The following is a 26,400-nucleotide window of genomic DNA, read 5'->3' as shown; positions in this document are numbered from 1 at the left end:
AGTCTTAACCTGTTGAGATTTCTAGACGACGATGTGTTTCGTGCGTGCTTTCCATGCATGTGCCAAGAAAGTTATGACTGACTTTAAGTAATTTAACTTGCATTTTTTTTTCCTGCATTCATTTCCATTGCAAAATTATTTCAAGTCCCTTGTTATTATTTTTCATTTTCATTGCCAATAACATAAGAATTTCACAAGCTAAACTCCCGTGTTTGCTGTAAGAAAAAACAAATAAAACCCCCTTGATTTACAGTAAATGCAGATCATCTTGTGTGTGTGTAAATGAATGTCAAGGGAATTAAAAAAAAAAAGAATTGTCCAGATATATATTGTTCTTTTTCAACGAAAATTGAATGTTAGTGGGGATAAAATCCAATAATAATTGAACGAATTATTGAGGGTACCTTACTTACTAGATACGGTAGTATCCTCTTCTCACCTTACAAAAGTTGCTGGTTGATTTTAATCTATCTTGCCTCTCCGACACGTTTGACCCAACGGCCCATTTTGGTCTGCCTGGTCCATTATTTGCGTCTCGTATGTGATGTATGTGCATAGAGTATAGACACATGACGAAAGCAATAATGACCTGATTCAATACCACCATGGCTTTTGATTCATTTTTAATATTCACACAATTCAAGAGTTCAAACAAACCTAGTGCTGGGTTGGTTCAATGATCCTTATCTCTCTCGTTTGTCGTGTGTTTTGGGAGAAAGAACAAGTTTGAATGGTCAAAACTCAATAAAAGAGGAAACCCCGTAACCAATGTGTGTAACTTATTATAAAATCTTCTTACTGACCTCGAAAAAACTATAATCAAATGTTTATTTTATTTTACTCTTTATATAACCCAAAGTTTCCCAGAGACGCATTATAAGCAATGATACACCTCATAGGGAAAGACAGCTTTTAGAGACCAAAGAAAAGAAACACTACAGAACATAAAAATAAGAAAAGTTTAAGAGAGAGAAGAAGGAAGAGAGATTCATCATCAAACACACACAACAAATCTCTTTCTTTAACCGTACGGATCTATTCTTCTTCTTCTTCATACCCTAATTCTTCTTTCATCGATCTGTGATTTTTTCACGTTTTCTCATCGGTACGTTTTTAAAGGATTATTCTCATCTCGAATTCTAGGATCTCTGTTTTTTTTTCATTTTTTTTTTTGGCTCGAAACCACCAAAAGTGTTTAAGGTTGTTTTAGCTATCCCAGATCTGCTTCTATAAAGCTCAGATTTTAATTGGAACATGCTCTATCTGCTAATTCTCTAAATTGATTTTTTAGGTGGTTTCATCTTCTTACTTTTTGATGTTAAACATCTTTACTGAAACATCAATGTTTTTTCCCCTTTTTTTTTCATAAAAATCTTTCCTTTTTTTTGGGTTTTATCTTCACCTCCTGCGTGGTTTAAGTAATTAATTAGTGTGTCCAAAATATTGTATAAAATGTTAAAGTTTTTTCCTTTGATACTATTAAACTAATTAGTAAGCAACTCTGTTGTTATATGCTGCAGGGTTTGGAGAGCTTCAAGATTAGGAGGAACCTTGTTTTGTAGTACCCTGAATATGACATCCGTGGCCATACCTCCAGTTCATGGAGCTAGAGACTCTACTGGTCTCGATAAACTTCCTCAAGAAATGAACGACATGAAACTTCGTGACGATAAAGTAAACGTTTTTGAATTGCCGTGCTGCTTTACTTACTTACTACATAGTCTCTTTTTTAATGTTCATTGGAGAAGTCTAATGATTGGGTCTTTGATTTGCTTAGGAAATGGAACCGATAGTGGTAGACGGCAACGGCACAGAGACTGGCCACATTATAGTCACTACCATCGGTGGAAGAAACGGCCAACCCAAACAGACGATCAGCTACATGGCAGAACGTGTTGTTGGACAAGGATCTTTTGGCGTTGTGTTCCAAGTTAGTTTTTGTTCCTTTTACTTCTCCATCAGTAATAGTGTAACAACCAATGGACTGAGTTAGATTCCTTCTTTTTTTTTTATAGGCGAAGTGTCTTGAGACAGGAGAAACCGTTGCAATAAAGAAAGTTTTACAAGACCGGAGGTACAAGAACCGTGAGCTTCAGACCATGAGGCTCTTTGACCATCCCAACGTTGTCTCTCTAAAACACTGCTTCTTCTCAACCACCGAGAAAGACGAGCTTTACCTCAACCTTGTTCTCGAATACGTCCCGGAGACTGTTCACCGTGTTATCAAACACTACAACAAACTCAACCAGCGGATGCCTCTCATATACGTCAAACTCTACACCTATCAGGTACTACTCTATTAGTTAGTTATTGTTGCATTTGTGATTTTGCTTTTTTTTTTGTTGGATTACTTATCGGTTTTTTGTAGCAGATTTTTAGAGCCTTGTCTTACATTCACCGTTGTATCGGCGTGTGTCATCGCGACATCAAACCGCAAAACTTGTTGGTGAATCCACACACTCATCAAGTGAAGCTATGTGATTTTGGAAGTGCGAAAGTATTGGTGCGTTTTTGATTGAAATAATTTCTTTTACTTGGTACACACGTTTATTTGAATGTTTTTAGTAAATAATCATTGGAACTTTCTGAAAACACAGGTGAAAGGAGAACCAAACATCTCATACATTTGCTCAAGGTATTACAGAGCACCTGAGCTTATTTTTGGAGCAACCGAGTACACAACAGCAATTGATGTCTGGTCTGCAGGATGTGTTCTCGCTGAGCTCTTGCTTGGACAGGTAATTGCAAAAAAAAAGCTAATTCGACACAAAATGGAGTTTTGTGATGATATTGACTAAATATACTCATATGCTCATGGCAGCCATTGTTCCCTGGTGAGAGTGGTGTTGATCAACTTGTAGAGATTATCAAGGTAATAAGCTTTTTTTTTTTTTTGCACTTGTTCACTCCAATGACCACTTCTTGATTTCAATAGTTTTTGATGTAATGTAGGTTTTGGGAACGCCTACTAGGGAAGAAATCAAGTGCATGAACCCTAACTACACTGAATTCAAGTTCCCTCAGATTAAAGCTCATCCATGGCACAAGGTACTACTATAGTTAAAAATTATTATAACATCATGGTTCAACATGTTCACTGTCTTCTTAGGACCAGTTTTGACATATCTTCTCATATATTTACCAGATATTCCACAAACGCATGCCTCCGGAGGCTGTTGATTTGGTCTCAAGACTTCTTCAATACTCTCCCAGTCTAAGATCTGCTGCTGTGAGTGTGTTACAAGTCAACAACATTCCTTTATTTTCTTAGTTTTTTTTGTTTGGTCTGACATCTTGAATTGTGAATCTTTGGTGTCACACAGCTGGACATATTGGTCCACCCATTCTTTGATGAGCTAAGAGATCCAAATGCTCGTCTGCCTAACGGACGTTTCCTTCCACCACTTTTCAACTTCAAGCCTCACGGTACATACACATCTTCCTTTCCTAGTTTTTTTTTTTGGCTTTACAAAATCCACCTCGCTAAAACTCCCTCTATTGTGATTGTTGTGAGACAGAGCTGAAAGGTGTGGCGGTGGAGATTGTAGCTAAGTTAGTACCTGAGCATGCGAGGAAGCAGTGTCCTTGGCTCGGTTTGTGATTTTTACTCAAAAGAACCCCCTCTTAATTGTAGCACAAACACAACTCTATAATCTGCCTCTCTCTCTCTCCCTCTCTAGCTGTATCCACAATCTGATATGTATGTTCCCTTTATTTGTTGTATTAGTAGAGAAAAAAAAAGAAGAGAGTTATATTCAGTGTAATTTAGCCATCATCAAGAATTTTGGTACCTTTGCTTTTGTGAACCTTTCTTCTTCATCCACATGACTCTCATTTGATCATCATCATTAGCCATGCGGATTCAGGTAGTTCGGTTTGCCTTAGTTCGATTAAACATAAATCTTATGTTTGGAAAAAAATATATATACAGTATATAAAGTTCGGTTTGGTTTTTGAAAAATCTTACTAAAGTTTTTGATTTGTGTTATATTTTGTTAAAATTTCAGAAGTTGAAATAACTGATTGGCGAACCGAATTGAAGTAAAACCAACTTTTTCTGCTAATTTACCAAATCAAACCGAATGATTAACCAAACTAACCAAAAAAATTTGGAGGTTCGGTTCAAAATCTCAGCCCATTCATCATTGCTTACTGTAGGCTGTAGCAAGCAAATTGCTGAAAAATATAAACCGAACTAGACCAAAAAAACTAATCTGTAAGATGAACAGAAGGCCACACCTTTGTTTAGTTTGCTACGAGAAGCAGAAGTAGAGATGCCGTCGGGGAAATACTACTGCGACTACTGCGAGAAGGAGTTTCAAGACACACAAGTCGCTAGAAAACGACATCTTCAGAGCAATCCTCATCTTCGAGCTAAATCACTTTGGTACAGCAGCTCTGCCCCCTCAGGTCTGTTCTCTCTGATTGGCTTCTGATTCTTATGGTGGATGGATGAGTTTAACATCTTCCTTTTTAACTTGTGAAGATGTTAACAATCCACAAGTCTCTAGCTTTGTGCCAAGAGGTCTCTGCAATCGATTCGTTTCATCGGTATGTCTTACAATCTTATATGTAGATTTCGTCTCTCTCCATCGTCAAAAGCATTCTCTGGATGTAAAGTCATCTTCTTTCTAGCTGAATCAGAGATTCTTAACCCAACAAGTTTACATTTTTCCTCTTTTGTGGGTTTTTTTTGTAGCAATATGACTTTTGGCTGTATGTAGTTTCATCTTTGTGTTCTTGTCCTGAAACCCACTTGATTATTGTGTTCTCTTAATGGAGGGTCTTTGCAGAACTTTTGCCCGTTCGGAGATTCTTGCAGATACTTACACCCTAACAACATTCCAGGAAACACAGGTAGGTATAGCTCCAGAGACTTCTAAAACCAGCTTTACTTTTTGCTTTGTTGCTCCTACATCTCAGTGGTTTTGTTGGCTTCTTAAAATCTCTCTATAGAGTCTGTCTTGTGCTGCTGAAAAAAACATCATTACGTTATGAATTTATCAAATGCAGGATACACCAATAATAACAATACACAATCTCTTGCTGGCTTGCCTAACCAACACATCCAAGGAAGTAGTTTAAACCGTAATGCTTTTCTTTCTTTCTTTCTTTCTTTCTTTCTTTCTATAAGCATATAGTAATGAGTTAAATGACTAGTGTAGTGTCTCTAGACTTATTGAAATCTTTATGATATTGGAAGCTTTTTTAAATTGTTCAAAACAGGTGATTTCTTTAGCGGGAGAGGAGAAGGAACCGGTTGGTTTGATCTTCCACCTTCTCTGAGACCGCCTCCTGAGCAAGGCTATCATCCTCAACTTCCCTCCATTGACTGGGGATAGAAGTGTTTTTTTTTCTCTCTCTGCATAGTAATTGCTAAGATGTAACCTTGAACTTTTTCAACATTTTACCCCATTTCTGATAGAAAAAAAGGCAGTTGAATTTCATTTGCTCAAAACCAAAATTTTGAAAAAAAGTCCAACAATTAGATATGATTTGATAATGATGAATTGAACACATTAATTTAAAAAAAAAAATGAATACATTCATTCATTCATTGGACTAAAAAGCATTAGTCTAGCCAAAATGTCTTTTAAGATTTCCTTAATAAACACAAAAAGTTGTAAGGCTGTGTTGTGATCCTGAGATGTGAAGATTGTTTCAGACCATGTTCTGCTTTAAATGTGCGAAAAGAACCATAAAATAGAATTACATTTAGTACAATATTCTCGATGATGCATCTAAACCTTAATCTTCGTCGCTATCGTTGCCAAAAACCGATGCAATTGCTATTTTAGGCTTCTTGATGCTGCTCTTGGGTTGGTTCTACAAAAGATGAAAGAAATAACTAGCTTCAGTGATATGATATACTCTACAGGGCTAACCAGTCTTAGTCCGTGACTAAGGTAATATATGATTACCTTAGATGTACTGCCGCTTTTTGAAGAAAAGCCAAACTTCAAAGACTTCCGCTGGTCTTGGACAACAAGTGGTGCAAGAGTGGTCTTTGCAGGTAATGGAACTGGGGCATTCTCTGGGTCTTCTTGCATGTTCTGCTGTTGCATCTGCTGTTGTTTACGAGCATCAGCCCTAACAAGTACCAAAAACAATACTCCTGTGTTAAGAGAGTAACATAATCTTTCCAAAACATGTCAAGAGGAATAATTACTACAAAACGTTTAAGCACATTTTAGTCAGCTCCCTCTCTTGACGCTGCTGCTCTCGCTTCTTCCTATCATCGCGGCTGCTTGCACCATGCATTTCTTTCATCTCTTTGAATCTCTGCATAATAATAATCCCAACACTTAATGATGTCTTAGGGCCCTCGAAAGGCTATAAAACCAAGAATAAGGATTGAGGTATAATTTGTTTACCTTCTTATGGTTGTGATCATATGAGCTCAAGTGACCTTCAAACTCCATCACAGTTCTATACTGCTTGCTGCAGAGTTCACAATAGAAGGTTTTGCGTATTTCTTTGACATCGCTCTCAATCTTCAGCTCACGTTCTGCTTGGACCTGGATTTGTCATAACGGACACGAAGCGGGCAGTAGAAGAAAGCCACCAACCAGGTAATAAAAAACTGCCTTGTGCTCTTTTTGGGTTATCCAAATATGTTTTGAGAGCGCATACCTCCCGTTTCTTAGCGATCTCCTCAGTCTCCTCGATCTCAATATCAAGCTTCCTCCTTTGGATGTTCTCCTCCGCAGTGAAGTAATCATCCTCTTCTTGCTTCCCTAGACCAAGCCTTCGGTCCCTTATACCGGATTTAATAGGCTCCGTTATCCCTGTGTGAATATAAACAAACCCAAATGACCAACGGTGAGTCAGTTCTAATTCAACCAGTTTGTGAGTTTGAGCTACACTACACAGACCTTGCTCCTGCTTGCCAAGGCCTTTCCCTTTCCAACCCATCTTCTGAAGAAGACGGAACCCAACGTTCGATGATGATATCATTGTGTCTAGTGATGCTTGCTCCACATCCTCAAGATCAACATTCTCAGTCACCCTGTGTGTTATTGGCAATCTAAACTCCCCTGCAAGCTCCTCAATAAAAGACTCTTGCTTCATCTGTTACAAGTCCAACCCACTCAAAATCAATAACCAAACACACACAAACTCCAGTAAGAAAAAAAAAACAGGAATTGACCTGATCCTTCTCGTTAATCCGTTTCTCTCTGTTACTTGCTTCCGTCCTACTTTCACGCCGCCTAATATCCATTAGGGTTTCTGAAGAAACGAAACAGAGCACATGGAAATTAGGGCTTTCTACGTCATTTGCAATCAATATCGATTCCAGCTATATACGACTGAATCACAGAGTCTAAGACTAATCTAGGTCAATATCCTCAACGGTGTGGAAAATTAGGGTTTCTCAATCTAATGTGCTTTGAGATCTGGCACAAAGCATTGCAGAAAGAGATACACAAAGCTACAAGCACGGAGGCAGAAGCACCTATGTTTGATATAAGAGGATGATCGAAGAAGCTTACCTGAGCTGAGAGTTCTAGAGAGAGAGCACGGCGAAGAGCGAACGAGAAGACCGATGGACGGACGATTGAAGCTTTGTTTCTTCTCTCTCGCTTGCTATTTTCTTAACAGGCCTTGGACTTTAGACTGGGCCCAAAAAACAAACCACACTGATAAATGAGCATAATAAAAAGTTTTATCATAATTGCACTGCGATTTTTTTAAATAATAATGCTGAATATAATTGGAAAAGAAAATATCGACGATATTCAGACATGTATTTCATAAAATAAAATATAGATTAAAAAAATTAACAAATATTTTTTATTTCAGAAAACATTATTAAATTAAAATAATTATAGTCAAAATGTAAACATAATTTATATAAATTTTTGTAGTTCAAAATTTTGTATTCCAGTTTTATTTTTTTAATTCCAATTTTAATTTGAAATTAAAATTATTTTTCTGTAAAAAGTAATAAAAGAAATGATTCTCTGCCACAAATTGGGGTTACGATACGCACTCGGTTTCCTAATTTGCATGTTTACTCGTTTTTATTCGTACGTATGATTGGTATTTTAAAGATGAGTGACTTTTGTAATGGCATATATGTGCTACTGAGTTTAGTGGATGACTTTTACTTTGAAACATATAGTACTAGGTTTGAAGCATGTTTTTAAATATCGTAACTAAAAATTCTATAATTTAAAATTGTATACTACTTGTAGTAATATTTTTCCAAAACCACATTGATAAGAAGGAATGTTTTTTTGTTTAGTAATGGGTACGGTGCGTGTTTAGTTTCTGTAAGAATATTTACCCCAAAACGTGTATATCCATAGTTTGTTTCATCTTTAATTTTCTAGTTACAAACGTTTATGTTGTGATCATTTATAATTATGATTATTTATTCGTTTATCAAATTTTCAGCCAAAGAGAAAACAACCAACGAACAAAATATATCATCAGCACATAACTGAAAAATAGGAAAAGAAACTTAAATTTTACAAAATTGAATAGTATATAGGAAGGATCATATCACATAATCCGATTCCTAACATTTAAAATATACAGATTTCAAGCCAAAATCTCATAATCATTTTAAAAAACAATCAAGATAAATAAATATAAATCCGTTAAGAATCAATTAAACATTTTCTTTCGTTTATATTCTCTTCAAAATCCGATAGTGATCTTTGCTGGTTGGACCGGTGGTGGATTGATTATGCTTTAATTATAGCTTAAAGTATGGATTTTGTAGGCTGAAAGATTACTATAGAAGATTATATTAATTCACTATTAGTTGTTACAAAATACTTTGAAGCTGTTGAATATATTCCTGAGCTCAAAGAAGAAGGGAAATGAAAGAAGAAGCGCTCTGTCATATAAAAACATGTTTGAGTGTTTTATTCTTCGACAGATTCATTTCATTTTTCTTTTGTCTGTTTCCTCGTCTATCTTCCTTAATTGATTCTTATGTAAGTAAATTACACCCCCTCCCCCCACCCACCCAAATTATGGTAGAGGTTTATTAGTTGTATATATGTACTCTATTTAGGGTACGAGTTAACACATCGTTGTAGTTACTGTAATACTCAAATTATGAAACTATGAGTTTGAATGTATTGTTAAGACATTGGAAATCTAGACATGTACCAATGTATTCAACAGATTTATATAGTATAAACCTTATGTACCCAATGATTGGTTTGATATACCAATGATATTTACAAAATTTATACGTTTACACAAGTGAGGTATGTACCAGATTTAAAGAGAAACTTAGACACTGGATTCACAGGGCTGTGTTCCTAAAATTCGGAGATATCTAACGGAAATAAAAAGAAAAAGCAGAGAAAGATTTATTTACCATCTCTTTATACTTGAAGACTCTTGCTCGGAAAATGTTTTTTTGAGCTTAATTAAACGAGCTAGAAGGTAAAATCAATCCGACTAGCTGCCTTCTTTCCTAAGTCCTTTATCCCGAAATCTGATAATAGGTGATCTAGCGATTTATTATTAGAGCATCCCCATTAGTGAAACTAATGGGGGTTCACACAATTCCAAAAAAAAAAAAATATTAAATAAAGCTAACAGTGATGAACTTCACTCCCGCGAGTTCTTGCTGATGAACATGTATCATCACTATTTCGCGGGCCCCACGACACGTGACAGCCCGCGGTTGGTTGATTATTTTTTTTTTTTAAAAAAAAATGTCGAACAGTGAAAAAAAAAAAAAAATTTTTTTGGTGAACATCTCCATGAAGTTCACAGATGGAGATGCTTTTATACATTTACTTAAAATTTAACTCGATTAAGATACTGCGGTGGTTAGTCATAAAGATATCCATTCTGTAACATTAAATATGTTTTTGTCGGAGATGAATGATTCTGACAATAGGACATATAAAAAATATATATACATGTGTATTTTTCATGCAAAGGTTGCCAAAAAAAATGGTGACTCTAACAATAGTTTTATGGAAAAGTCCCATTAAAATCTCTAAAATCATTAATTACTTAGTTTTATGGTGGACATAATTATAAACACCATGATATGCTTAACTCCATTAGTTTTACTTTAACATATATTTTATTAAAATTAATTAATTTGTTACCAAATTTTTTTTATTTTAATTTATAAATAGATAAATTAATTTGAATTTTAATCGGTTTGCTGTGTAGAGTAATCGTAAAAATCCGAAAGGAAATCTTTTGCTAACAAAAAAGAGCAAAAACTCTAAAATAATTTAGGTTGGTATATTCTTAGTATATGAATTGTTTATCATGATAAATTTTATTTGTTTATACTGCAGCGAAAATGAGACAATGAAAAAAAAAGATATTAAAAAGACAAATTTAACAAATTATATGTTTAACTAAAAAAAACTGAATTAATCATCACGTCATCAGTGTTTATAATTTTGTCCACCATATTATGAAGAAATACTTAAGTGGTTTTCATTTTTTTTATTAAGATTGTTATTAGTTTGAAAATTTATCATGGAAGTTTAAAATTCAAAGGTTTAAAGCGAAAAAATCAAAACCAGTTTAGAGATTCTTTAATGGGATCTTTTCGTATTTTTATTATTTACATTGACTAATATTAGGCAGATGAACTAAGTTCGGTATTCGTTGAAATTTGAGAGAGCTAGGCCAGATACAGAAGATACGATTAAGAAAAAAAAGCAAGAACCAACAAAGAAACAGTACTACCGTGTTTGGATTTTTTATTACAACAATACAACCTTTGCATAGCGAAACACAAAATAACACACACTTTTTGTTTGATTCGATCACTAATATAAATCTTTAAAGAAATTTCAAGTGAAAAGACTTAGGGGGTGTGTTGAATCTGAATTTTGAAGTGATTTGATTTTCAATGAGTTTTTAGATGATTGTAGGAGAATTAAAGAATTTGGTGTGATTTTTGTTAAAACACTTTGAAATCTCATCTAAAATAGTGGGATTTGTATATCTATCTTATTAAAACAGAAACATTCTGTTGGACCTAACATTTATTTTGTAAATTTTTAAATTAAATACACATTTTATACTTTATAGTTAAACATACATTAAATCACTAATGTTTATTTCTTTATATTACTATCCATGTTTCCAAACAATATACTTATTTTTTTATACTACTATTAATGTTTCCAAACAATATACTTATTTCTTTATACTACTATCAATATTTCAAAACAATATATTTTTTTATATTACTATCAATGTTTCCAAATAATACAATAATTAATCTTAGTTATTTTATATCTATCATTTTCTCTTTAAAATTTTGTAGAAACGTTATAATTTCATAAATTACAAAATAGTGAACTTTAAAATTTCGATCATAAGATTACAAATTATGAAACTATTACAATTTAAATCTAATTAGAATTACATATCGGTCGTCCATCAGTTCAATCGGTTAGTCTCAGGTTTTAGTGATTTTTTAATATGAATATTTTAAAAACATAAATTAAATTGTCAGATCTCCGGATTAACCGGTATAATCACAATCGGGTTGAATTTAAAAATACTGATTTAAATGCAAAAATATTTTAAATACACACTCTTTAAAAATTACCAAAATATTTGTTAAATTATTAGTGAAATTTTTCATCGTAAAATATTCCGCGCTTCAAAAGCGCGGGTCAAAATCTAGTATACTATTAAAGCAGGATCCTATTATCTTTTTTACTAAAAATACCCTTTTCTTTATTAACATTGCATATTTCATTAAAGACAATCAAGTAATATTAATAATACATTTATATTGGTCATTTTTCTGATCCAGCCCACATCCCACATCAAATCTCTCTTGGGCCATTTGGGCTGATTAAAAAATCAGATTCAATTCTTATTTTTTTCTCCAAATTCAAATAATTTCTTTTCAATCATTCTTAATATTTTGTGTAATGAACAAAAATTAATCACTTCGGGTACGGATCGGTTCTTTCGGGTATCGGGTTTTTTGGGTTTTGAAATTAAACCTCATTCGGGTATTATAAAATTTCGGATCGGGTTCGAGTCGGGTCTTTCCGGGTCCGGGTGGGTTCGGTTCTCATGCATAAGAACCTGAAAAAATAACCAATTAACCAAAGTATCTAAACGGGTTCGGTTATTTGTACTAAAAGTAACCAAAGTATCCGATTCAGTTCAAATTTTTGTATCTAAATTACTCAAAAGTAACCAAAAATATCCATTATATACAATTTTTTGGGTGAACTTTTATCCAAACTATCATATTTTATCCAAAAATACTCAAAGTATCGAAAATAACTACTATAGCTAACTTATAATATTAATTTAAAATATTAAAATAATTATAAATATAATTATAACATTTATTTTAGATATATATTCACATTTCGGATATCTTCGGGTACTCATTCGGTTTTCAGATCGGGTCGGGTTCGGGACGGGTTCTTCGGATATAACAATTTAGAACTCATTCGGATATTTACCCCGGGTCTGATCGGGTTTGGAACTCTGATTTTCGGATCGGTTTCAGGTTGGTTTTTCGGATCCATATATTGTGTTCAGGCCTATACTCATTAAAAATGAAATACGATAAAGAAAGATAAAAAACTTAAATCTTTTATAAAAAAACAAATATATGAAAATATGACATTTACTAAATATTTGTCAATTTAAAAAAAAAATAAAGGAAAATAAACCCGCGCTTTCAAAGCGCGGATCAAAATCTATTTTTTATTTTTATAACTAAAGAAATCACCTCAAACACTCTAGAAACATACTTTAAAATCTCTAACTTAAGTTTTGTTCAATAACAGTGGATTTCAGAGTGTTTTATAAAATGTCAAGTTCAATAACACTGGATTTTAAAGTGTTTTTTAAAATCTACGTTTGAATAACTGTGGATTTGTAATTTTAATACAAATCACTTCAAACTCTTAGTTGAATACACCCCCTTAAACGAGACAGAGAACTTGGATGGATTCCTTTGGGGAGGAATTGCGACAAAATAAAATAAACTTAAATCATCCGATTGTAATAGCAGTTTCCACGTTTCTTCATCTTCATTCAGGTTGCAGAATAATAATCTCAATACTATGATATTCTCGACATTAATTTCTGTTATTTAATCGTGGAAAACTAAAGAAAAATTTATACCTTAACTCGTTATATTCAGGTTGCAGAATAATAATCTCAATACTATGATATTCTCGACATTAATTTCTGTTATTTAATCGTGGAAAACTAAAGAAAAATTTATACCTTAACTCGTTATCTGTATAACGAGTTAGAAAATAAACAAATCATACCAATATATCTTATTATTATTGTTATTATTATCTGATGGAAGTATTACGGGCGTAGGTGTAGCTAACAGTAAACAAGAAACTGCATGCAATACACAAAACGAATTGGTTATTGTTTTTTACTAGTACTACTATAGGATTGAGCAGAATCGATTTAAGATTTTGGATACTATAGACGATTTAATAAAGTTTACTAGATTTTGACCCACTCTTTAAAGGGCGGGTATATTTTTTATTTTAGTTTAATTTTCATATTTGTGTTTTATTTGCGATTATATTTGTATTTTTTTGTAATCATATTTGTATGTAAATCTTAATCAAAATAAATTTTATTAAATAATAGCAATTTTAAAAGTTAATCCGGTATACTTTCGGTTAGGGCTGGGTTGCCGGTCGAACCCGCCAACCCGCGGATTTCAGTTTTGTTTTGGTCAAAAATATGATCCGCACAATCCGCAAACAAATAATTTGTACATGCACCTACTCTATTTAATTTTGCGTTTATCCGCGGGTTATAATTTTTTAAAAATAATTATTCAATTTACAGATCTGGTAGCCAGTATTCGATTGCAATGATTCAAAAATAGAAAAAAATGAATTATTTTGATAAACTGGGTTATGGAGATATTTGAAATTCTAGTGGCTGTTTTTAACAATCTGGGTATAAAAGGATGAGTTGAGGAGAAATCAATGACGTATCCTTTGATACACGAAAAAGGTAAATACATAAATCCAACCGTTTTAATAAAGAAAACGTAACTGCTTGTAGTTAGATAGAAAATCGCTTTATATTAATATATAATATGTAAAAGTTGGAATTTTTTAAATGGACACAACTAATATCAATAGGGCATACAGGAGAATTAATAGAATAGATGTAAATACAAAAAAGTTACAATCCTATATACAGTAGAACCTCTATAAATTAATACTCGATAAATTAATAATCTCTATAAAATAATAAATTTCGCAAGTCCCAACTTGGGCTAGTGTAAAATATGATACAAATCGATAAAATAATAAGATAATAATTTTTTAAAAACTCCTATGTTAATGTATAGTCCTGTTAAATCATAAATTCATAATCTATCAATATATATTTTTTATATAAGTACAAAATAAACATTATATTGTTGGTTACAATGAAAATAAATCTATTTTCTTATTATTTTAATATATTTTGATATTATTTAGTAAATATATATCAAAAAATCACATAACAGTTCTATAAAACATAAAAATATACACCAAATAAGACAATAAAAACCATATGAAAGTAAAATTTCTAAATTTAAATAATGTATATATGGTAAAATCAAATATTTTCCTTATTTTATAAAAAATAGAAAAATAGAAAGAAAAAAAATCTAAAAAAGGAAACTTTTACAAATTAATATCTCTATAAATTAATAGAATTCTAAAGTCCCAACATTATTAATTTATAGAGGTTCTACTATATATGTTTATTTTCTACAATCTTGAAAGTTATATGCCAATATTTCATTTGCTTATATTCATGACCAATCCTGAGTTCGAGGAGAAAAATACTTTACATTATGTAAAGGTTTTAGTAAAATTTGAAGTTGATTTCGAAATAGGATGTTCTATATTCTATGATGGATACCCTTATTACACAAAATGTAACTATTGCAGCCGTAAAATTTATAAACGAAAAAAAAAATTACAAACAACTTTAATCAAAAAAAAATTACAAACGACAAAAAACCCACTAAGGAATAGGTTCAAATAATTACAGGCAACACATCTCTATAATATTATTTGATTCGTATGTGTCGTGCTCACGTTATAAATTATATTCTATTTATATAATATAATTTCTAAAATACAATCACATAGTTTTTGTAAACTGCTTATTTTTATTAGATATTAAAAAATAGAAAAATTAACGATAAACATATTTTGATCAAATAATTATAAAACATTTTAAAATAACATAACACTATATATTTTTAACTAGGTAGATATATTATATTTTATCGTTATTAAATTATTTTTATTAATATTAAATTTTGTTTTTAATTTTTATGTTTTATGTTTTTGGAACTTAATATAACCATAATCAAAATACCAAAGCGAAACTGAATTTTAATTTTTGTAAGATTATTTAAAATAAATTTCAGTTCATTGTTTAATAAATCTAAAGCATAAAATTATTTAGAATTTATATTATATTTTAATTATTTTAAATATTGATATGTTCATGAGTTTCCAAAAATGTATTAGTTACTTATGTATATGTATGTAACTTCTTAGAACTCTTCGCTTTGTTTTCTAATAATAGTTTTCCTTTAAATCAAAGATAAATATTATGAAAATACATGCAAATTTAAAAGATAAATAAAATTAATTTTATTTTACGTAATTATAATAAAGATAATTATAGTTTGAATTTAGAGACATAAATGCAATATACTAAAATGATAACTAAATCGACTGTAAAAATCAAAACCGGTTAGATATAACATATCTAATTTCATATCTCTAATTAAAGTAATATAATATTATTAATATAAACTATGCATACAAATTATAAATTAAAAATAAATAACAATTAATTATTATAGTATATTTAATTTATAAAATTTTATATCCGTGCATGAGCACGGGAAAATCACTTAGTAAAAAATAATATGTCGTCCGCACTGTAGCTTACAACACTGCACAGAACTTTATATCGCTTTGGTAAATTTTAAACAAACCAAATTCGAACCAAACCGGAAACAAGGCCTCCCACAAAAAAGAATGTTTTGTTCAGCCACCCCTATAAATACACCCACAAACCCCATCTCTCCACATAAACACAAACACATCAAGCTGAAACAAACTTAAACCAGTTCTTTTTTCTTGCGTCTTGTTCTGTCTAATGGGAGGTAACAGCAGTAAGCAATTATCGCTCTTCAGCTTCTATAAATCGCGAAGGTCGTCTCACAGAGTTCAAGCAGACGCCTGGGACGACGGCGTATACACAAGGAAGGCATGGGCCAGCGACGAGGACAAGCGATATTGGGTGGCTGAGCCAGGTATTGACCGTAAAGCTTCTGCCTTCATCGCCAGGTTCCATGCCTCTCGTGTCTCTGAGTCCGAGCGCCAAACTCTCCCTCCTTGTCAATCTCATCGATAACTAGCCATCATCATAATCATAACGACGATGATGATGAAGTAAAAGAGAAGAAGCTAATTGCTTATTTAGTTTGGTTCAATATGTATTTTCTCTTTCCTTTGATGTTTATGATGATGTCCTTACGATCATTTGTAAGATGTCTTAAATATAGCTTAAAGTCATTCTCTACAATTAATATTACAAATGAACCTGTCATGTTTATAATAACATGCGAAGTTTCAAACAATGTCTCCTTTGGAGAAAGAAGAAATAAAAGTAAAAAAAAAAACATGCGAAGTTTCATTGATACGTTTCAAGTGTTGACGAAGACCGGCACATATATTTCAAGTATACTTGTTAATGAATGAAGTCTCGCATTGATGGTAGTCGGAGAATTAATGAACTTTTCAACTTGAGTTATTCTTGGGTTCACCCCCTAGGGTGAACCTTTAGATTCACCAACCAATAGGATTTAAGTATATTACATTTAATATATTTTCAAAAAGTAAATAAAATATTGTTAAATTATATTATGTTTTCAAATAAATAGCTGAAAATAAATAAAAATAGTTGTAGTTGCAAATTTTTTTTTTTAATAAAACTCTAAACCCAAAATACTAAACCCTAAACCCTAAATACTAAACCCTAAACCCTTGGGAAACCCTAAACCCTTGGGTAAATACTAAACCGTTGGATGAATCATAGTTTTAAAAATTAAAAAAACTTTTTTTTCAATTATTACTGTTTTTGTTTATTTTTAGTTATTTATTTTAAAAACATAATATAATTTAACAAGATTTTGTTTCTTTTTTTTAAAAGATATTAAATAAGAAATACTTGAATCCTATTGGTTGGTGAACCCAAAGGTTCACCCTAGGGGGTGAACCCAAGAATAAGTCTTTCAACTTATATGTAAAGAGTCTAGTGCTAATTCATTTATCACCAATAACTTTTAAGTTAAAATTTTAAATTTAGCATGGAATAAGAGCATTTCCATTTGAGTTTTTAATGTGGGGTTCACACAACTCAAAAAAAAAAAAAAAAAGCAAAAGCTATGAATCTGTATCGTCTCTTGACTGTTCTGCGGGCCCCATAACACGTGGCGGTCCGCGATAGATCAATTATTATTATTTTTTTTATTTTTTATTTTTAAACAAACCAAAAAAAAAAATAATAATAAAAAAATGCATTGGAAATCGTGATGGTAGGAGATTGCCAATAGAAATGCTCTAAGAGTTATCCGATATTGGATCATGCACGATTATCCATGCTTGAGCATAAAAGAAGGTGGTTAATAAATGAATAAACTTTTACATTGATGATTGAAATGTTAATGAACTAATATACAAAAAAATTAGGTTAATACATTTATCATCAATTGATTTTAAGCTAAAACACACATAAAAACTTCAAATTTAGCAATACTCAACCTACCAAAATATTCCTGCATAAATTGACATATGATTAAGAACATGTCAAGACGTACGCAGTACTCTGATATTGATATGATTCGGGTCTAGGTAGTAAACAATGAGATCTTACACTACTGTTTCATATATATATATAGGAAGTACTTACACTAGATGATGGTTTTTATTGCGATTAATTAAATAAGAAGAATTAGATTTGGAGCTAGCTGTAGAATCTAGAACAATATATGCAGATGATTCTATTTTCCCACTTGTAGTTTGTACATAAAGGTACGTATTTGTTCCTTGATTTGCCATCTTCCTCCCCCTCGCCATCTCTCTTGCTTATTTGTATTTGTACATTTGTTTTCCAGTTTTCTTAGTTATTTTTCATAACAATCACTTTTTGTTGTCTTTTATAATAACTTGATATCCTCTTACTTTTTTTTTGCTAAACTTGATATAATATATTTTTGAGTGATAAAAATCATAATTACTAAACAAAATGTTATTATATATATTTGAAACAAATGTATGAGAAGAGAACAAAAACGCTAATTGTGAAAATTAGTAATGGTTCAGACGGAAATTAGTCGGTAATTCTACTATTGCTTTGTTAACTAAGCGGTTCAAGACTTTCTACGATTTTAGCGGTAATACACTCAACAAATTAAGGAGCAGAAACAACAAAATATAATAAAGAGATAATGCATTATTCTCCTAATTCAAATATGTAAAGCTAGGTTTTACTCGATCCGTTGATCTATAATGGCGGAACCATAAACTTTTTGTACTCGGGTCAAAAAAATTGTTGGGTCAATTTTTTTTTAATTAGGGTCAAAATAAATTTTCTTAAACAAAAACATTTTTTTTAGAAAAAATAGTGGGGTTACATTGTGATGTCTTGCATAATTGCATTGTTTCACCCATTCCTTTTCATGCATTTTCATCATGTATGTTAGATTCTAGCCATATTTAGGTTGCATTTTGCATACATGAGTCCTTATCAGGTATTGGAGCATCTTATGGAGCTTTTGGAGACATTGGGATGCATTTGGAGCTCAAAAGATGTGAAAAAAGGATGATTGGACGAGAGGAGCCTGGAGCGACCTGCAGAGGTCACTGTGAGACCTCGCTCCAGCCGGAGTGACCTTGACGACCAAAGCTAAAGCGACCACTCCAAGTCGCTCGGCTTTACACGACTCGAAGACGAAGAAAATGCTCCGGAGCGACCCCTCGCAGCGACCATCCGAGGTCGCTCCCAAGCCCAGAGCGACGTGCTGGAGCGACCTGCGGAGGTCGCTGCGTATTTCTTATTTGCGATTTATTTTTAATTCAAGGACCTATTTGCAATTACTTATGTCGTTTTGGCACTCTGAAAAATCTAAGTTTAAGACCTGTTGTAGCCACTTTTGGCGAGATTATCTTTTGTTGAAGAGAAAACCACAAAATACTCTTGGAAAGTTCATCTTTTGGATTCATTGTTCTCTTGTTATTGATTTCTTATTGATTTCCTGTGTTCATCTACATGTTTAATCTGAAATCCAGTATGGGTTTAAGGTTTAACATGAAGATTAGTGAGTAGTTCTCTTTTGAATTCATGGGTTAGGGAGACTAGGGTGATTAGGTTAGATCAAGGATGTTTTTAGTGTAGATCAATCTCAAGCCTTGCTAGTAGAGTGTTCTTATAGCCTCTTTCGATCTGATCATTCGAAAGTTGATCTCTAGACATTTCCCACCCAAAAGGTGTTTGTTGAAATGTCTGAGACAACTCTGCTAGGCTCTTAATGCATCTTGCCAAAGATATTTGTTGTTAAGAGTGTTAGGATAGCTAATAAACATGTTCTTATTGATTGCTTTCATATCATTCAGCCAAAGAGATTTGATGTTTGAGATGTGTTAGCAAATGAGCATTCATCTAGATATAGAACTTGCTTAGGATCGTGTTCAGACTTAAGGTCATTTGTTTGATTTATCATTTGTCATCTTTGTTTCATACTTGATCACCCGAAATCATATTCCCATGCCCATGAGTTCTCTTTTATCATATTTAAGAAAGTCATTCATTTACTGTGCTTTAGTTCCATCTTATCATCATAGTTAGTCATTGTTTCTGAAATCATTTTAAATCATTGGTTGCATTTAGATTAAGTAAGTGCTTGCATTCTTAGTGCTTGAAGTTCCTCAGAACTGGTTCGACATATTACTTCCATTTTACTATCATTTGACTTAGGAGCCTCAAAACTCCTAACATCACATTGCCTCTTCCCCTGATTATAGAGAAAGGGAAATTTCACCGTATCACCATCAAATTAACCCTTGATTATACTACTTCAAAAACGCACAATACTCAGATGAACGGAAAGAATGACTGGATGCACAAATAGCGTTAATATATTACATGTAAGTCTATTAATCTAGGTTCAGCTGATGAATTTAAGTTTACTATTTGCATCCTTTTTGTTAGGGTTTAATTAAAAGAAAAAAAAGTCAAGATAATGTAGTTTTTACTTATTTTCCAAATTATGATCAATCGCAAGTAAACCGAAAGTTAGGTTTGTTCATGGAAAGTGGAAACCAAATAAAATGTTAATAACTCATTGTAGCTAGGTAATATGGGTCTTGTCCTAACTTGAAGATCAAATTATCAAGTGGACAATATGGAGATTCATGTTTTTCTAGGAACGGTTTTGATTTGTTTTAGATTCGGACGATAATCTACATTCACTTTTAAATAGTGACATTCGCAATCCGTGGATTATGTTTGGTCTGACAAAGTAATTTAGTTATGTAGTTTTCAACCCAAAACAAGTAATTTTTGAGCTGGATCTAATTCAAAATGTCAAATCTACTATTGTGGACATCAATGGAACTAACCTAACACTGCCCAACATTTCGTGAGGACGAGGGATCAATCGTTTCTTTCTATAGCGAAGATCATGCAATATCATACTCCATAACTTGTTTTTTTAACAGGTATACAAAATTAAATTAAATGTGAACAAACTTAACTGAAAGAGTAAAAAGATAAAGATTAACAAATTTTCAGAAGACATAATTTTATAGGGATTTTGTATATATGTCTCATAAATTACTGTACAATATAAATTTTCGTTTATTAGTTTTGACGTGTCCAAATCAATAAAAACCCTAATTGTAATGTAATTTCTCGATCAAATACTACGGACCATCCATTTTAAAACACAACACATTTTTGAAAAACCAAGACAAATAAGCATCCAAGAATGGTGCTATCTCCTATTTCAAGATTCTATCTATAGATTCTTCGATGGTTTATTTATGCTTAGACCTACACGAAACAAAAGACAAAACCTAGAGTATAAGTAGGCTACATAATTGTTCTGTATCAACAGATTCATGATTTGAAGATCAAGTCACGCCCATCAATTTGGCTTTGAAACGCTTTCTGTCAAAATGGACAAGACATGATTTCCTTCGCGTCTTTCGTATTAGAACCAACCATCTAAAATCTCTTTTCCTTTTTCTACTATATTTTTATTTCATTTTAACTTTTTGTCAGCTACTTGATTTTTATTATTGGGTATCTATTTACATATTTACAGAATCATACGAATCTAATAATTTTATATGAATAAAAGATCGGAATAAAAAGCTACCGCGGAGTGTAAAAGCAGAAAAAGACTGTAGTTTACATAAAGAAAGCAGAGAAAGACTGTAGTTTACAAAAAAAAGCAGAAAAAGACTGAAAACATGCTAGTAGTTAACCAAGTGGTACACTATTGGTAAGGAGTTGATTTAAGACAAATTCCAAAACCTTCGGTCCTGGATCGATTTTTTTTTTTTGCTGAAAACAAATTGCTGCTATTTTTACCCCCGAAAAAATTGCTGCTATTTAACCATACGAAATGAAGTCATGCTTTAAATCTTAACAAAAACTCAGGGTTGGATTAATCATTACTATTGTTCTTTTGTGAGAATAGTTGGGTTTCGCCCGCCCCAGACACCCACCGGTTAACAAAAAACATGCTGCCTAGAAGTTGTGATCGAAATATAGCATTCACGTATTAGTCACTTTCTTTCTAATTCAAAAGAGATTAACGTGATTGTTTTTTTCGTCGATGACTAAGATTTTGATCTTTGGTAATCAAATGTAGTAACACAGAGACAAAGCGAAGAGAAAGGAGGACCGTACAACAAATGAACTTCTCGGCGAGTTGCTGGCCACAAAGCAAAGCAAATGTAGGAATACAAAAACAAGTCGCTTGGAATGGAATGGCACACAGTTGGAGGAAGAGGAAAACGTGGCCGTGGTTTCTATCACTAGTAACTGTCTTTTCTACCATTGATGGTCTCTCTGGTCTCTACTTTTGTTTTCATTTGTTTGAGATTCAATACTTCATGAAACTTGTTTCATGCAAACTCTTCCCAACTATAAGACCTTGGTCTTATCATATGTAATATTTATGTTTTAAATTGAAAGCCCTTTTTCAAAAAAAAAAAAAAAAAATGTCGCTTGCGACTGTTCCATTGAAGCTTTTTCATCGTAATCTTTTCTGGGCTTCTTCCGCTGATCGCCAGCAGACTAATTAATGAGCCCATTGGGCCTAAAGGGTAAGAGCTATTTATGGAGCTCTATTAACCTGTTCAAGCTCAATGCAATATTAGCATAAGCTAGTTTTGTTAGTTTTGAATCTTGATGAATAAACAAGTACCAATTTTTTAGCCGAACTTCAAATAAAGTTGCCAGATTTACGAACCCATTCGGACTGGAATAGAGTCACTTCTATGTTCTAACTCGCTTCTAAGTTTCACAGAATTTCAACATAAATATATATTAACTTTCAACGCAAGACGATATAAAAAATGGAATGAATATTGGTCTACAAACTAAAACTTATAAAATGGATTGAATCAGTCAAAATCAATCTAAAGTAGTGTCGATTTTAGATAGGATCATTTGGATTAGTTTTGGGTTGTTCTCACATAATCATCACAAACTAAAGTTTCTCATATATTTTATTTTACAAAAGAATTTGCCTTGCCAGTTTTTTTTTCTTTTGTGTCTAGATTAAAAATTTGAAAACAAGTATTGTGTGGTTGACAAATAAAAACGTAAGAACTAAGAAGTGATGCTATATTAAATGTGGAATTCATTAAAGTTAATAAACTGAAATTAGAGAAAATGATCAAATAAGAAGCTGATACGCGTCACAAATTCATAATAATAATTATATTGGAAGATAATTAAAGGAAAGAAAAAGATAGGTTAGATTGGAGAAAGGAGAGTTCGATCGTTATAATTGAGACATAGACTCACAGAAAGAAAAAAGAGAGGACTGATGGGAAAGGTTAAGAATGCGAGGATGCAGAAAAAAGATTTAAGTAATTAAGTGTGGCTAATCAGAGATTGACTATCTGTTCAACCTCACTTTAATTACCAAACACATCACGTAACTATTCATTTGATGGCTCATGTTTTTATTTTTCAACCAGACAAAATACCTTTTTATGATTGCTAGTTGCTACTATATATGTTAATCTTTTAACTCATATACTTTTTTTTCCATACAGTTAGTTTCCAGGAATACCGACTGCAACAACAAGAAGTCAATGAAGTAAAGTAATAAACCTTGAGTAGAATGAAAAATTAGAGACGCAAATTGTCAGTCTTAACCAGTAGTACATGTGAGTTCTATGAATTTATCAACATGGAAGCAAATATGTAAACTAAGAACTCGATTAGAAAGAAAAAAAACGAAAAGGAAGAAATGTGGAAATTGAGTTAAAGTCCTACTTAATGTAATTATGCATAAAATGTAATTATGCATGAGTAGGATCATGGGTCATACTTTTCAACTAGACAAAAGCACTTTTTATTATTACTTTTTTATATCTTTTGAAAATCCATATCACCTCCTTAAATATCTTTCTAACTTTTCATTTCAATTCTTGCTGTTAATTAAAACTTCAAACTACTCTTTAAACTCTATAATTATCGCTTTTGCTTTACTTAGAACTGAAGATTTATATATACCACTATAGAGAGACAAAAATCTCCCCAAATCAGTTTGGGAAAAGAAAATGAAAAATTTGTAATATATATACGCAACTCTAATATCTTTGAAGTTTCAGATCATTCACTTATAATCATGTAAATTTTGAATTGATTTTGTTGATAGCATTTTTGGGGATTTAATAGAAAATAAACCATCTTATTTATAATTATAAACTAGATTAGGACCCGCACTAAAGGGCGGAAATTGATTTGTCAAATTTCAATTAATAATATATGGTATATATAATATTATATATATTTTGTGTAACATTTATATATATATATATACATATTAGACATATATATATATAATATTTTATAAAATATATATAGAATTTAATAGTGTTATAATTTGTGTTGTACTTGTTATTAGTTTGTATTTAATCTTCTTTCTTTTTTAGTATAATAATTTGCCTTGTCACACTTTTTACTTTTTAACTTATACACATTGTTATATCTTTTTTCAAAAAAAAAACTTATACACATAGTCTCGTAAAATGTAATATATAAAAAAACATATTTAAAAAATCTACTGACCATATGCCACCATTATTTGGTTGTTTGAACAAAAAAAATCATATTCTTGCATAACTGTGTATGTTGTGATATGATGTAGGTGAAGAGTAAATATATGGAAGTAAAGTTAGTGATACGAACATGAACCTATGTTGGTCTATGCCATATTATTTGGTTTTTGGAAGATCAATGAGCATAAATATACACGGTCTTTGTATGTTTACGTTGTAAATGAGTCGGATATTTTTTCTCTTATGTCTGGAATGATATGAAACTCGTTGATTTAAGAGTGATTCAGTTTATATGATCTAATTATATTAAGAGATTAACCAAAATATTATAAAAGTGTTTTTGGTTAGGTTTAACTAATCTATGTTGGTTAAGATTTGGTTTAATTTAAGTTGGTAGGTTGTATTGTATAGGAAGCATGATATATTCTAGCAACAACTATGAAAGAATCCAAAATTTAAATGAGAACTTCAAATAGTAGATAATCCCTAAATTAATAGATTAGATATCTTGTTTGAATCCGAGGTTAAGGAGGTATGATTTGAAGAAAAAAGAAACCATTATTTTTGACTTAATAGCATTTTGTCACAGAATTTTAGTGACATGAAATGTTTTTCACTAAACTATACTTAAAACTTAAAATCACTTTAAGAGTCCGTTAACGTGGACCCAATTGTTCAAAACTACCTCTTTCGTTATGTGCTGAAATCAAGTAAAGTCGAATACCTTTTCTTAGTAAAAGTACCTGAGAATCATATAAATTAATTGAGTGGTTTTCTATTAGACAGAGATATAATGAATAATTATTACTTAACCTCCGTGATTATAAAAAGAAGTGATGATCACTAATCATGTTTGATGGTAATTTTTGACTTCAGCGATTTGGGATCTCATGTAAATCAGAAAATGTAATTATGACATTTGCCATCTGCTAATGTCTCTCCGTCGGCGAACACCCCCATCTTTGCCTTGATAACGTGGCATAACGTCAACTATATATTGTGATACAAGTGAAACTTTAAAGATTTGGAAGCTTAAAACAACTCGTTCTTATTGTTTTGTCCTCAGCCTGAATTAACCCTAAGAATAATACCGCAAAGACCTATTTTGCGATGCCTTACATGTGAACATTAGGTTTTGTTAATTAGTCACAACTGTTTGTTTGCATTTATATTTGCGGTTGGCAGTTTGAGCTAGAAGGAGTTAGTTGCAGTCAGGGCCGGCTCAAAGAATTAGTGGGCCCTCGGCTCAAAGAATTAGTGGGCCCCTGGGCAAAGTAATTTTTTTATAAAAAATTACATATATTTACAGATAATTTCAAAAATTAGGCTTTTATTTCAATATTATTCTTTTAAATTGAACCCTTTTTTAATACTACTTTTGCAAAAAACAATTTGGGCCCTGGGGCGTAGGTCCCCTTGCCCCTATGCCTAAGCCGACCCTGGTTGCAGTAGGTAATTTCACAACTCATACTCACCAGTGGTTTATGGAATTAAGTTAATCTTAACTTCATCTAATAGTCCGTTTGTATGTCTCACTGTTCCGTTAAATACTTATCGATTATCATGAAATTCAACTATGATATTCTCTTGTATGTTTTCACTCCAACCATCGTGGATTTATATCTACATTTTGCATGTGCATGCTATGTTAACCAACCACGCATGATCATTTTTTGAAATAAATATAGATACATTTGTAGATTATGAATTGATGATTTAGGTAAGTATTTCCCCCTTCAGAATGAGAGACAGCATAGCATCGAATGCTAGCTGATAATTATACTCAGAAAATGAATTCATGAAAATATACGAGGAAGCAAAACGTTTGTTTTCTTTGATAAGGAAGAAACTTTTTATTGAGATTGATGCTTTTTTTTTTTTGGTAACACATTGAGATTGATGCTAGAATGAAATGTAAGCGAAGTTACTAATAAAACATCTTCTGGAGTTAAAGAAAAAGAAGGTATTATAAACTTGCAACGTTGGTTTTGGCCTCCCATGAATCAGATAGAGGAAGCAAAACGTTATGCCATACACATTTTGGAAT

General features: G+C 31.9%; 3 protein-coding genes and 1 non-coding gene across 6 annotated transcripts; 2 read left to right on the top strand and 2 right to left on the bottom strand.

Moving 5' to 3' along the window:
• The first annotated feature begins 854 nt into the window (after positions 1 to 854).
• LOC108827710 (shaggy-related protein kinase alpha) lies at positions 855 to 3,806 on the top strand. Of its 2 annotated transcripts, none has more exons than XM_056995301.1 (11): positions 855 to 1,027; positions 1,521 to 1,674; positions 1,778 to 1,930; positions 2,016 to 2,288; positions 2,372 to 2,503; positions 2,598 to 2,738; positions 2,822 to 2,872; positions 2,953 to 3,048; positions 3,146 to 3,229; positions 3,324 to 3,426; positions 3,519 to 3,806. In XM_056995301.1, the coding sequence occupies exons 2-11, from the start codon at positions 1,573 to 1,575 to the stop codon at positions 3,599 to 3,601; spliced, it is 1,218 nt and encodes a 405-aa protein (XP_056851281.1). In that variant the 5' UTR covers positions 855 to 1,027; positions 1,521 to 1,572; the 3' UTR covers positions 3,602 to 3,806. The 2 variants fall into 2 exon arrangements, with proteins under 2 accessions (XP_056851281.1, XP_018456687.1); XM_018601185.2 differs by having other exon boundaries at positions 855 to 1,105.
• Positions 3,807 to 3,944: 138 nt separating this feature from the next.
• On the top strand, positions 3,945 to 5,447 carry LOC108826809 (zinc finger CCCH domain-containing protein 3-like). 2 transcript variants are annotated; one of them, XM_056995303.1, is made up of 5 exons: positions 3,945 to 4,410; positions 4,487 to 4,551; positions 4,783 to 4,861; positions 5,014 to 5,088; positions 5,227 to 5,447. In XM_056995303.1, the coding sequence occupies exons 1-5, from the start codon at positions 4,275 to 4,277 to the stop codon at positions 5,340 to 5,342; spliced, it is 471 nt and encodes a 156-aa protein (XP_056851283.1). In that variant the 5' UTR covers positions 3,945 to 4,274; the 3' UTR covers positions 5,343 to 5,447. The 2 variants fall into 2 exon arrangements, with proteins under 2 accessions (XP_056851283.1, XP_018455664.1); XM_018600162.2 differs by having other exon boundaries at positions 4,184 to 4,410; positions 4,794 to 4,857.
• Positions 5,448 to 5,589: 142 nt separating this feature from the next.
• LOC108825212 (uncharacterized) lies at positions 5,590 to 7,615 on the bottom strand. The gene is made up of 8 exons (XM_018598535.2): positions 7,494 to 7,615; positions 7,151 to 7,230; positions 6,876 to 7,071; positions 6,634 to 6,788; positions 6,375 to 6,518; positions 6,188 to 6,282; positions 5,922 to 6,090; positions 5,590 to 5,826 (listed from the first exon to the last, which is right to left on the bottom strand). Exons 2-8 carry the CDS (start codon positions 7,220 to 7,222, stop codon positions 5,749 to 5,751), a joined length of 909 nt encoding a protein of 302 aa, XP_018454037.1. The 5' UTR covers positions 7,223 to 7,230; positions 7,494 to 7,615; the 3' UTR covers positions 5,590 to 5,748.
• An 18,648-nt stretch (positions 7,616 to 26,263) lies between these two features.
• On the bottom strand, positions 26,264 to 26,400 carry LOC130500554 (small nucleolar RNA snoR83). The gene has a single exon (XR_008939175.1). It is a non-coding gene; the product is annotated as a small nucleolar RNA snoR83 (small nucleolar RNA).

Source organism: Raphanus sativus, chromosome 9 (assembly GCF_000801105.2).
Source record: "Raphanus sativus cultivar WK10039 chromosome 9, ASM80110v3, whole genome shotgun sequence".
NCBI lineage: Eukaryota > Viridiplantae > Streptophyta > Magnoliopsida > Brassicales > Brassicaceae > Raphanus > Raphanus sativus.
This window is presented reverse-complemented; position numbering and strand designations above follow the sequence as displayed.

What these genes read in the sequence shown, in the direction of transcription:
- LOC108826809 (XM_056995303.1), top strand. Translation starts at nt 4,275, where the DNA reads ATGCCGTCGGGGAAATACTACTGCGACTACTGCGAGAAGGAGTTTCAA. An exon ending in ATTCCAGGAAACACAGGTAG is followed by an intron (nt 4,862 to 5,013) that starts GTATAGCTCCAG and finishes TATCAAATGCAG; the next exon opens with GATACACCAATAATAACAAT. An exon ending in CCAAGGAAGTAGTTTAAACC is followed by an intron (nt 5,089 to 5,226) that starts GTAATGCTTTTC and finishes TGTTCAAAACAG; the next exon opens with GTGATTTCTTTAGCGGGAGA.
- LOC108827710 (XM_056995301.1), top strand. Translation starts at nt 1,573, where the DNA reads ATGACATCCGTGGCCATACCTCCAGTTCATGGAGCTAGAGACTCTACT. An exon ending in AACTTGTAGAGATTATCAAG is followed by an intron (nt 2,873 to 2,952) that starts GTAATAAGCTTT and finishes GATGTAATGTAG; the next exon opens with GTTTTGGGAACGCCTACTAG. An exon ending in TTTCAACTTCAAGCCTCACG is followed by an intron (nt 3,427 to 3,518) that starts GTACATACACAT and finishes GTTGTGAGACAG; the next exon opens with AGCTGAAAGGTGTGGCGGTG.
- LOC108825212 (XM_018598535.2), bottom strand. Translation starts at nt 7,222, where the DNA reads ATGGATATTAGGCGGCGTGAAAGTAGGACGGAAGCAAGTAACAGAGAG. An exon ending in CCTTGGCAAGCAGGAGCAAG is followed by an intron (nt 6,789 to 6,875) that starts GTCTGTGTAGTG and finishes ATATTCACACAG; the next exon opens with GGATAACGGAGCCTATTAAA. An exon ending in AGATCGCTAAGAAACGGGAG is followed by an intron (nt 6,519 to 6,633) that starts GTATGCGCTCTC and finishes TGACAAATCCAG; the next exon opens with GTCCAAGCAGAACGTGAGCT.